Source organism: Lactuca saligna, chromosome 5, assembly GCF_052625555.1.
Source record: "Lactuca saligna cultivar CGN05327 chromosome 5, ASM5262555v1, whole genome shotgun sequence".
Classification (NCBI taxonomy): Eukaryota; Viridiplantae; Streptophyta; class Magnoliopsida; order Asterales; family Asteraceae; genus Lactuca; species Lactuca saligna.
In genome coordinates, this window is record NC_136421.1 from 164,911,935 (window position 1) to 164,924,285 (window position 12,351).

Sequence of the window (12,351 nt, forward strand, 5' to 3'; positions counted from 1 at the left end):
TCATATGGAGTGAGAGTGAAGCGCTTGTTAAGATAAGATCTGTTCTGTGTAAAACAAGCAGCAGAAATAGCATCAGCTCAAAAATATAAAGGCAAGGAGGCAAAACTTAGCATTGTTCGGGCAGCTTACATAAGGATCAGTTTCGCCTTTCGACAATCCCGTTCTGTTGAGGTGTGTAGGGAGCTGAGAAGTTGTGACTGATTCCCTTTTCTTCCAGGAATTCTTCAAATTCTTTATTTTTGAACTCCAACCCATTGTCACTTCTGATATTACGAATGACCTTCTTCAGCTGTATTTCAATCTGCTTGATGAACACTTTTAGCTTGTGAGTCGCTTCAGATTTAAGCTTCAGAAAGAACACCCATGTAGAACGTGAAAAGTCATCAACAATAACAAGAATGTACTTGCTACCACCAATGCTTTCTATAGAAGATGGACCACATAAATCAATATGAAGTAATTCTAGTGGTTCAACAACTTTAGTGTTTATTATAGATGGATGACTTTGACGACTCTGCTTCCCCATTTCACATGCAGCGCATAGATGATCTCTATCATACTTGAGCAATGGAAGACCTCTAATGTGACCTCCAGTGACAAGTTTGTTGATATCTTTGAAGTTGAGATGAGAGAGTCTTCGGTGCCATAGCCAGCTTTCGTTAGATTGTGCTTTGGATAACAGGCAGATGGCTGGGTTGCCTTTGATTGGTTTGAGATTTAGGGGAAACATTTCACCTTTGCGCTCTGATTTGAGAATAACTTTGTTCGTCTTCTTCTCAATAATTTTCGAACCTTCATCATCGAACGAGACCTTGAGACCAGTACCTCCAACAAGCTGAGATACACTGATGAGATTATGTTGTAGTCCCTCTACATATGCAGCTTTCCTGATTGAGAAATCACCGTTTGTAATCATCCCGTATCCTTTGATGGTGCCGAAGGAGTTGTTCCCAAATTTGACGTTTCCACCATTTGAAAGAGATCTGAATTCCCTTAGCTCTTCCTTCCTTCCAGTCATGTAACGCGAGCAGCCACTATCAATGTACCATTCTTCGTCAAACTGCTCGTCACTGATAACCTGCAAAAATTAAGCAGATTTAGGAACCCAGAGCTTCTTGGGTCCATGTGAGCTTTTTACTGGAATAGTAAGAGAGATGTCAACTACATATGTTCTTTTTATTAGTGTTGTTTCATCTTTCTTTTTGATGGTGAAAACTTTGATTTTATCTGGATTTGATGCTTTTGGTATTGATTCTGGTTCAATATCTGAAACCTTCTGTTTTCCTTTTTGGTCAGCTGAAGATTGAGATTTTTGAGAAGGAACAGAGTGGAATTTAGGACGAGAAGAGACAGAAGATTTTGAAGAGTTAGAATGAGATAGCTCAGAACGGTATGACTTCTTGGTTGAAGATTCCAGGTGACTCTTTTGCTTTTGATTAACGGTAGGACCAACCTTAGAGTTTTGATCTCTTTTGATTCCCGAACCGAACCTGTGCTTTCGGTTGAAATCATTTTTTGAACCGAATCTATGCGTTCGGTTGTTGTTATGCTCTGAGCCGAACCTCTGCTTTCGGTTGTTGTTTTGCTCAGAACCGAGACTCTGCTTTCGGTTGTTGTTGTGTTCTGAACCGAACTTCTGCTTTCGGTTGTTGTTTTGCTCAGAACCGAGACTCTGCTTTCGGTTGTTGTTGTGTTCTGAACCGAACTTCTGCTTTCGGTTGTTATTACTCTCCGTCGATCCAACAGGATTTTTCGCTGGTTTCAAATTCCTGTCTTGATGTGAGAAATAGGCATTTTGCGCTTGCCAAAATTGTTTTCTTTCTGAGAGATTCTTCCTGTATCTCTGATTCCTTTCTCGTTTTTGATTTCTCATCTGCTTTGGTTGATGATGGATGTTAGCTTTATGTTTTTGATTTTCATTGGCTGATTCACTCTGAGCTGATGTAGTTTCACTTCGAGATGAGACTTCTTTTGCAGGAATTTCTTTCTCTTGAGGAACATCTTTAGTTCCACTGGTACTTGCCACGTTGAAGCCATCAGGGTTATTTAACGGTTCTGGTACGTATCTGCCTTTGCTTTTCCATGAAGTCCTTTCAGACAGGCCTACCGTTTCATCAGCATTGTCAATGGGAGCTGACCAGAAGAACTCGTCACAGCCATCAGCATTGTCTTCGTTCACAATAGCTGTTAGTTCAGCAGTCTGATGTTCGGTTACACCTGTGACTTTGTACACCTGATTCGGAGTGGTTCTAACTTTTTGGTATACGACTGCCTTCTCTACAAGAATCGGGGACTTTTGTTGGGACAACCGAGCGAACTCCACAGAATTTTCTGAAATAAGATTTTTGTGGTTCTCGGGTTCATTCTTGACAAATTCTGAACAATCAACTGTGTCCTCTACAGAAATTTCACTCATATTATCGTCTTCATTAAGCTCAGATGTATTTTCAACATCAATCTTATTTTCTGAGCTTAAATTGACATTCAGTGAGTCAAATTTTTGTATGGTTTCGGTTCTTAGCTTCGGTTTATCATTTTCATCCAAAAGATTTTTGAGCATGTTCTTGTGGTCCTTGGATTTTATGAAAGATTCTATTTTGTCCAGTCCATACAAATATGTTGGATTAACATCCTCAGACGAAATAATACTCTCACAATTATATGCATCAGCATCAATTTCATCTTCCTTAAACTCAAGAAAGGGTAAAATCATGCGATGAATCTTTTGCCCTATTTCACAATTCAAATGAAGCTGAGTAATATTAGTATAAAGACGTTTGGCAATCAGACAAAAAACATTTCGCTGTTTCAAAAGCTTTAAATTGTCTCTTTGCAAATAAATGTTTTCATCTTTTATTTTGATTAACTTCGACTCCTTCAGTTCGATCCACATCCGCTGTTCCTCACTCTTCGAAGACACCCTGCTTAATTGATCAGTTAGGTTAGAATTCGTGACCCGAGTTTGAGTTAAACTACTATCTAGATGAGAGATTCTTGAATTAACACTTTTTAATTCCTTTTCATATGAGCATTGTGGGACTTTAAATGAGACAAAAACTGATTGTACCTTCTTGATCAGTTCATCAAGTTCGTTGAACTGCACGCTGAGTGGTTTGGCAGTAAAGCACAGATTCTGCTGTTCCTTGTCATCATTCCCACCATCAGTGTTGTATCCCCTCATTTGAGAAACGTCGGACACCATCAGGCATCTTCCTCCACTGCTTTCTTCTTTCGCTACATAAGACTTTCCATGTGAAGGCCTCCTCACTTCATCATCTTCAGAGTCGGTTGACCAGACCTCCACGCCACCGAACTCATCATCAGCTACCGAACCCTGCACAATTAAAGCATTCATGGAAGGGTTAGCAGCAGATTTCTTCTTCCTTAACTCCTCAAGCTTTTTCATCAACACGGCTTCTTCATCATTTTCTTCATCCTTTTCTGCCATCTTTTTGAGGACGCAATCTTTTGCATAGTGGTTCTTTCCTCCACAATAATAGCAGCTTACTCCAGAATCTCCTTCTGCCTTCGGTTACTTCTTTGATTCTTCAGCTTTCGGTTCATCTTTGACCTTTTCAGAGCTGTAGCTTCCTTGCCAGTTTCGGTTCCTGTTGGTGGGGAATCTCTTCTTGATGAATCTCTTAGGGTTTGAAACCATCATAGCATAGTCATCAGACGTGAGATCATAATCATCCAAGTTGAGATCTTCCTCCTCTATCACGGCTTTGCTTTTTGATAGGAGGGCCAACGAACCTAGACTTGAAGCCACGGTTTTCTCCTGTAATATGATCTTTTCTTGAGATTTTAGGATGCCCACCAGTTTCGCCAAAGAATAGGATTTGAATTGCTCGTGCGCTTTAACTGTGGACACGATTGCTCTCCACTCAGACCTGAGTCCGTTCAAAAACGTAACTTTCTGTTCAATAAGCTTCCTTTCGATGTCATGTTTGATCATCTTGCTAAGAAGATGATTGAAGCGATCAAACGTTTGAGTCACCGTTTCTTCTGCTCCTTGCTTGAACTCACCAAACTCAGACAAGAGTAAGGTTTGAATGGAGTGTTCAAGATCTTCGTCTGTAGAGTACAATTCACGTAGCCTGTCCCATATCTCTTTAGCGGTCGTGCATGAACTTACCAGCCTAAAAGTATCGGATTGAAGAGCAAATCTAATCAATTTTAGCGCTTTGATATTGCACTGAAATTTAACTTTTTCGTCTTGCGCTACATCTTTAACATCTTTCAGAAGATCGTTATACTCCTTTTGAGTTTTAATAATCCTTGAAGTTGCTGAATGAGAAAACGGTCCAGAGATGATTGCTTCCCAGATGAGGTATCCATTATCCTCAGATCCTATGACATAATATTCAAAGTGATTCGCCCAGACTTCATAATCATGGGTGTACAGGATGGGAATCTTCGTTGTTGATCCAATGCTGTTTGAAATATTGATGGGATTGGATTGCGACTCGTCCATAATTAATCGAATTACCTGTTCAAAGATCAGACTTGTAATATATCAAATTAGGGCAAAAACAATAAATATTGAGATACGTCAATTATGAGATGACGGCTCAATAAATATTAATGAATGCGGAATAACCCTAATCGAAGCTTTTTCACAGAAAACAAGTGTATCGATTACACAGCCTCCTGCTCTGATACCAATTGTTAAGTTAAAAAAAAACAAACTTGAAGATCGATTAGATCTATGAAACAGGTAGAGAAATAACCAGATAAACAATTAAGAACAAGCTAATGGATCAAAAGGTGTCGAATGATTTAATAAACAATCCTCAGAAGAGCTCGATAAAGAACATCAACTGTAGAGGATTTTAGGGTTTACAATAATCAATGAGAGTGACGACCGCTTCCATACGCATACATGCATGCATATATTTATAATAAAACCCTAACGGTTTATCTAAGAAAAAGAAGGCTAATCTAGATAAACACGGATTGACAAGCCCAATCTGGCTGTAAAACAAAAAGGGCCCAAGACGCAACACAATAATCTTCAACATGAACGATACGTTCTTCAAATGTACTCTAAAAACCCATTGACATGTATAGTGGGTGGACTCTCTAAAATAAATTAATAATATTGTCAATAAAAGAGATAAACCCTGACAGTTGTGGACATAGTGCCTAACAAATAATATCGGCAGCTATGGACTTAGTGTCTTTTATACAAACCTCGGAAACAATGGACTTCGTGCCTATTCCTTAGGACAATCCTTAGGAATGAATGATAGATGATTCTTAGGGTGGATCCTTAAGAAATAAAGAAGATAGTGGGTAATTGGGATAATTGTTCGATGATGAAACATAATAACTTTATTATTGTGGGTTGAAAACCCTATGTACTCAACAGGTTTCCCAACCTAACCCACTCAGTTTATTTGTATCACATGTGTTGATATGAATCTATATTACACTGAGAGATTAAAGGAGATGTAAACACTAGTGTAAATGAAGGTAAGGTTTGTTTATGCTTATGTTTCTGTATTGACGATGATATCCCAAAGTTTTAATATAAACAAAATACATTTCTTTAGAATTGCTTTAATAATATATTTATTATGTTTTATGTGAACAAATTATGCAATATTATTCTTTAAAATGAATACTCTAATTTTCAAATAAGCATAAATAAAATTTTAAAATTACCGTGAATTTGGGAATGTCACAGTTGGTATTGGAGCATTAGTTTAATCGAACTAGGAGTTGTAGGAAATTTCTAAACATAAACTTAGAATGCTAAGCGGTGATTGTGTGATGAGTGTTTACTATATTTTAGACATAAACACGAGCTTACTTTAGGATTAGATGCCTAAATTGCTTTTTATGTGCTAAATGATTTATTTTATAGCCTTATATGCTTTATGATGCTATTATTAGATCGGATCCATGGTCTATTTCCGACCGGATTTGAAATTTTTATGTGTTCAGATTTCTAAACGTTTAATTACGATATTAGAACTGACATATAACTTTTCGAATTAATAAGGAGGAATATGCGTCTAAACATTCCTGTATCTATATCCTCGTCCCGATACGCTGAACGCATGCTTTCGTGAACATAACGTCGTGGTGAAGACTCGTAGCGAATTAAGTAAACGGAGGAAACAAGGAGGCTTACGATAGTGAATGAAACTTATCGGAAGATATCGTAAGAGAGGTATCTTTCCTTTAGAATGAATCTAGTACGAGAGAAGTACACTTTCGATTAGCAGAAAGAAATAACTTTTGAGAACATACAACTACTTCTATCTTTAAATGATGATTAACATTCCAACTATCATGAAGCTCGAAGTAATCCGAACTGGGTCAAAGGAATGGAGGAAGAAATTGTTTCCATTGAAAAGAATTGTACTTCGAAGGTAGTCCTAAAACCCATAAATACAACCATAATTAGGCTAAAATTGGTATTTATAGTAAAAAAGGATGTGAATGGTTCAATTAGTAAATATAAAGCAAGACTCGTCGTAAAAGGTTATTTACAACAACTGAGTATAGATTTCAATGAAGTGTTTGCACCAGTTGCTCGTATTGAAACCATATGAATTCTTATTGCTCTTGCGGAATCAAAAGGGTGGGAGTTACACCACCTAGATGTAAAATATGCTTTCTTGCATGGTGAGTTACAAGAAGAAGTGTTCATTTAACAACCAAAAGGATTTGTGAAGAAGGGAAGAGAATAGTCAATTTACAAATTGCAAAAGGCATTATATGGCTTCTGACAAGCACCACACACATGGAACATCAAGCTAGATGGAATTCTTAAATGAATGAGGTTTCAAAGATGTGTGCAAGAACAAGCTGTGTATCGAAGATGTATTGGATCATATTTAATTATGGTCGGAGTTTATGTAGACGACCCGGTGGTTATAGGAACAAGCATAAGCATCATATCCAAGTCCAAGCAACCAATGGCCACAAACTTTATCTTGATATGACTTATCTAGGTCAGCTAAGATATTATCTTGGTATTGAAGTGTATCAAAGATGCAGGAATGCACGATTGTAATCTAACTACTTTTCCTATGGATTCAACATGAAATTCTCAAAGAATTCTGAAGAGGAAGACATAGACGCCATGGAATATCAAAGTCTTGTGGGAAGACGGAGATACTTATTGCATATACGACCTGATCTTGCAAGTGCGCATTACAAGTAGGTATATGCAAACTCCTAAAAGGTCACACATGGCAACAATAAAACAAATTATGAGGTATATAAAAGGAACTTTGGGATATGGTATTAGATATACATGAGGGGAACCAATAAAGTTGGCTAGATATAGTGATAGTGGCCACAACATCGGTATCGATGATGGAAGAAGTACAAATGGACATGTTTTCTATATTGGAAGGTCACCTATAACTTGGTGCTCACAGAAACAAGAAACGATGGCATTATCTTCGTGTGAAGCATAATATATGGTTGCATGTGTAGCAAGTTGTTAAGCAATCTGGTTACGTGATTTACTTCAAGAAGTAATTGGTTCTAAGTTACAGGAGGTGGTAATTAAGATTGATAACACATCAACAATCACATTGATAAAAAAATCCGGTTTTTCATGGCAGAAGTAAACACGTGAAGTCTCGTTATCACTACATTCGAGAACTTTTTAAAGAGAAGGAAATCCTGGTGGAACATGTCAGTTGGAAATAACAGTGTGCAAACATTCTAACAAAGGCTATTGCCAAGATCAAGTTTATCGAAATGCGCAAGCTTCTCGGAGTAAATGACCTCTCAATTTCCATTCAAAAATTAAAGGGGTGAATGTTGGTAATTTCTGTATTGCCAAGAGTCCTTATCACAATGTTGTGATTAAGGAAAGTCTTGGAGTACAATTAGGTATTAGACTAGGTTTAAAAGTCCTTGGTTAATTAACTATGTATATGATATATATGTAGATGGTTAGAGTTGATTGTCAAGTTATGACATTACAAAGAGGAAAGGGTTGTAATCAAAGTTTGAGTTAGTTCTTTTAATATAACAAGTTATTTCCTGAGTTTTTTCTGTTTTTTGTTCCAATTAAAAAATCATTAGTTTGGATTATTTGTTTTTCAATTAATTTGATTTGGTTAACCAAACAAGGATACTTTATTCGGTTTGATTTTGATTAAATTTTCATTATTTTGGTTAAACCAATTAACCTAGTTTATTAATATTTAATTTTATATTTTTTTATTTAATATTTAAAATTAGTACTAAAAATCATTTTCACCAAAGCCTAAATCGGGCAGCCCGCTTATCTAGTTAGTTTCCAACCCCTCTTATACGATCTAAAGTCTAAGCTTTTTATATAGAAAAAAAAAATCAAGACTTTCCTTATCAATTTATTTGATGGCTATTAACTTATTTGATTTAGTTCTCTTAATGTTCTTGTTAATCTGTTTTCACTAAACCAAACCGAAAACTTTATTTGGTTTGGTTATTGTTAATTTAAAGATGCTAAAAAACCAATTAAATCAAACCGGAAATGTAAAATCCCTTTAGCCACTACAACAACAATCAACATATCTTTATTAATTTCAGCATACAAACTACAAATTTCCATTACACATTTGCTGTGTAACTATTAACTATGGACATTATAACCCCTGGCCTGTGGAGGCCTCTACTCTACCCTTTTTGTTGCCTCCATCACATTCACATTCACATTCACATTTCACACCACTAAACTTGAAGAACAATGATCGATTCATGATTGCATAATATAACTATCTAGCACTTAGCACCTCCTCATTATATTGGCCACATTTTCTCCAATCTCTGTTTTTGTCTGCTCTGACACTGGCCCATCTCCAATGTACATATCAAAGAAAGCCCCTGAAGATTCAATTTTATCATAAATACTACCTCCAATTTTTTTTTTAAATCAAAACAACAAAACTTGCATTTCTTAAGTTGTAACACAATAAATAAATAAATAAAGGTAATAGACCACTCACTGCACAAATCCCTACTACGAACCGCACCAATCCGTTTGCCTTCAACTGCATAAACATCAGTACATGACATCACATGATATGACAGAACAAAACATGTTGTACTGGGACTGGGACTAAGACTACTGTCAATGGGGGATATGGACCCGCTCTATCAATTTCTCATGTGTGAAAAAGACGTAAATGCCCTCCTTATCCTCTCATCATTAAAAATAGCCCTAGAAAAATTTGCTCAGTCCAATCATGTAAAGTATTTATTAGAGAGAGAGAGAGAGAGAGAGAGAGAGACTCACTCTCGGTTACAAGATGTCCATCAGCTGTCCTTCCAATTTTTATTGTTGTTCCCTGAACATTGATACCATGCATTATTATTTATTATTAAAACCAAGGGCAAATATGTAAATTGACAAAATGGAGAAGAATTACCGCTCGTATTGGAATATCCTCTGAAAAAAGAGAACCAAAACTTTTTAAGCAGTCATAATCAGTATCCGGATTCATCTGTAACACCAATAAAAAAAAAATTTAAAAACACTCGATGATTATAATTTATAAAAAAAACTATCAACTGGAATGATGTTTCACCTTAATTAATCGGGCTCGAAGTGACTTCTCAAAAGCACTGTAAGAAACAAAAAACAAAAATTTTCAAATCAAAACTTTTTTCTTTTTTTACAAAAAATGATTTTTTTATTAGAATTATGTGACTTACTCTCTAACTGTACTGATTTTAAGTCCATTGTAGCTTACCACAAGCCTAACTGTCATGCTTATGTCCTCCCTGCAGCATATCACATCAAAATTCAAATAATTGAATTATATGATAAATTAAATTAACTTTTTTACAAAATGTAGGTAAAAGATTATATAATACCTGAGAAGATCAGAATAGAAGTTATGATGCTTGTTGACCTCCTCTTTGGGAAGAGAAGCATACTTTGACCCCAACTTCTTACAGATATCATAAGGGTGAACATCTATGGAAATTTTATATAACAACTGAGAACAAAACAAACCAACAATTTAACTGAACTTTTTTAAGTATACTTACAAAATCCAAATGCGTAGAGCTTCAAAGATTTTATTTTAATTATTTTCATTGTTTTCGATCCAGTTCCAACAAGAACCTGAAACATAGATACAGGTTGTTGTTTATAACAAGTTGCCAAGATATTAACAACAAAAAATGGAATTAAAGAATCAATTCAACCTCTGTATTTAAACTGGAATTACTCCCTCCAAAGATGTTATCCAATAAAGTTGGGAATTCAATTCCAGTTTTTGGTTCAACTGCAGGTGATGAACAATTAAAATTTCCATGAAGATCACCACATTTCTGTTGTTGAACCTCACATGGAGCATGATTCATATATCTCCCCACAACTCCATCGACATTTTCATGTGAAACAGCAAGATAATTCCTAGATCTGATCCCCAAATACAAAAAAAAAAAAAAAAGGTTAAAAACAGATACATGATTCATGATTGAATGTATTCTGAAAAGAAGAAGAGCTTACATGTTGTCAAGTGGTGGGACTAAATTACCAGCTAAAGATAATGCAGGAATAAACTGAAGCTCTTTAGCCTTTCCCACCAGTTGTTTAATTGCAAACCTAGAGAACTTGTTAAAAATTTCAGGAATCTCAAGTGCTTTTTTCCTATAATTGCAGAAAAATCCATAATCGTTTTGGCCAGAAAATTGATATCTTTTATGGCTGATATTTGAATTTGAATTTGAGCTACTAGAACACCATAACATTACAGTGCCTGTAAACTTTGAAAGGTTTCTAAAAGTTTCTTGAAGAGCAATACTTCCAGGGGTATACCAGTTTCTGGAATGATGAGGTGAAATGTCAACCAATGAACTTATATGGTAGATATATCGACTAGGGGAAAGAGCTTCCATTGGAAAGAACTTAGGCCTTCCTTCATCAAGATCCATAAGAGCAAATAAGGGTTTTGCAAGATCTTCTTCTTGCTTCTACTTCAAGAATGCAGAACTCAGAGATGATTTCAGATGAAGATGGAAAGAAGATGAAACACCTACAACTGCAATGGAATCAATCAGAATGGAAAGATTTATGTGCAATGCAGAAGAATAAGGAGCGGAAGTAAAACATCTGATGATCGAAAATAGCACCATTGTAAATTAAATTTCATGATGCATGAACTCTGTATTGAAATTCATGTCAAATTTGTAATTCAATGGCATTTCCGTTTTCCAAATTTTGTAATGGATGGAGGTTTATTCCCTCTGTTCAAATGTAAAATTACTATTAAGCTGACCAAATTGACACCAGTTTACCGCAAATTAAATGGAACATGGCATTCATATTCCCTATTAAAATCGTAGCCTCAACAAATTGTATCAAACCTAAGAACAAAATATGAATGCAAATCACAAAACTACGAAGAAAATTATGTACAGCCTGTTATATAGCGCAGAAAATTAACCGAAACAATTAAAACGAACCTGAAATTATCACGGAAAGCAATGCACCAAAAACAGAGGGTCGATCACGCTTTCGTGTCCAAAAAGAACAGCTTTACTAGGGTTTTTTCAACAAGAATCGAATATGCTTTTTGGTAGGAATGATGAACGAAAGTTTCATACGGTGAATAAATGATCAAAACTTTGAACCGACTTTCCGTTTTTTTGCAAGAGAAAGCAAAAATCCTAAAAACTAATAAAGATTTTAAAAATTTTCTTCGATTTTGTTTCCGTTTTGCCAAATAAATTGGGATTTTTCTGGGACTTAACGAAGGAAGGAAGATTCCGGGCTCTGTTAAAGCGTGCAAAAGTATCTCTCTCTTTCTTGCATCTCTTGGACAAACAACATGAATTATAATATATAATTTTATAGAATCTGCCCCAAGGTTTAGACTAATTCGAAAACTTACCCTTTCGGTTAGGTAAACTATATCGAGAACGCCCTATTTAGGGCTAGTGTTTTTCAAAATAACTTATTAATTTATTGGTTTTTTAAAAAATCAATAAGTAAAAAAAAAATATTTAGTAAACATAAATTTTTTAATGTAAAAATGATTTTTACAAAAAGCTATGAATTTTTGGTTTTTTCAAAAAGTCAATAAATTGATTGAAAAACACTCACAAACACCACTTAACACCTTATTCTCGAGTTTTAAGATTAAAGAAATAGAAGGAAATGAAAAGGAATGAAAAAAAATAGGAAGAAAGGGAAAGATTTTTTCTTATTTAGTTGTGTTCTCGAAGTTACAAGGAAAATAAATAAAAGTTATGTTCTCAACTCGAAGGAAAGGAAATGAAATAGACATTTATACTTTTTGCCCTTTGTTGATATATATATATATATATATATATATATATATATATATATATATATATATATATATATATATATATATATATATA

General features: G+C 35.2%; 1 protein-coding gene across 2 annotated transcripts; it reads right to left on the minus strand.

The window, feature by feature from the left end:
* Nucleotides 1-8,509: 8,509 nt before the first annotated feature.
* FAP2 (Chalcone-flavanone isomerase family protein) lies at nt 8,510-11,767 on the minus strand. Of its 2 annotated transcripts, XM_078958308.1 has the most exons (12): nt 11,431-11,767; nt 11,263-11,331; nt 10,475-11,006; nt 10,168-10,384; nt 10,009-10,084; nt 9,832-9,934; nt 9,670-9,738; nt 9,543-9,579; nt 9,384-9,458; nt 9,251-9,302; nt 8,961-9,005; nt 8,510-8,838 (listed from the first exon to the last, which is right to left on the minus strand). In XM_078958308.1, exons 3-12 carry the CDS (start codon nt 10,897-10,899, stop codon nt 8,741-8,743), a joined length of 1,197 nt encoding a protein of 398 aa, XP_078814434.1. In that variant the 5' UTR covers nt 10,900-11,006; nt 11,263-11,331; nt 11,431-11,767; the 3' UTR covers nt 8,510-8,740. The 2 variants fall into 2 exon arrangements, with proteins under 2 accessions (XP_078814434.1, XP_078814433.1); XM_078958307.1 differs by lacking the exon at nt 11,263-11,331.
* Between the last annotated feature and the right edge of the window lie 584 nt (nt 11,768-12,351).

What these genes read in the sequence shown, in the direction of transcription:
- FAP2 (XM_078958307.1), bottom strand. Translation starts at nt 10,899, where the DNA reads ATGGATCTTGATGAAGGAAGGCCTAAGTTCTTTCCAATGGAAGCTCTT. An exon ending in TTCGAGCCCGATTAATTAAG is followed by an intron (nt 9,459 to 9,542) that starts GTGAAACATCAT and finishes TTGGTGTTACAG; the next exon opens with ATGAATCCGGATACTGATTA. An exon ending in AGGATATTCCAATACGAGCG is followed by an intron (nt 9,303 to 9,383) that starts GTAATTCTTCTC and finishes ATCAATGTTCAG; the next exon opens with GGAACAACAATAAAAATTGG.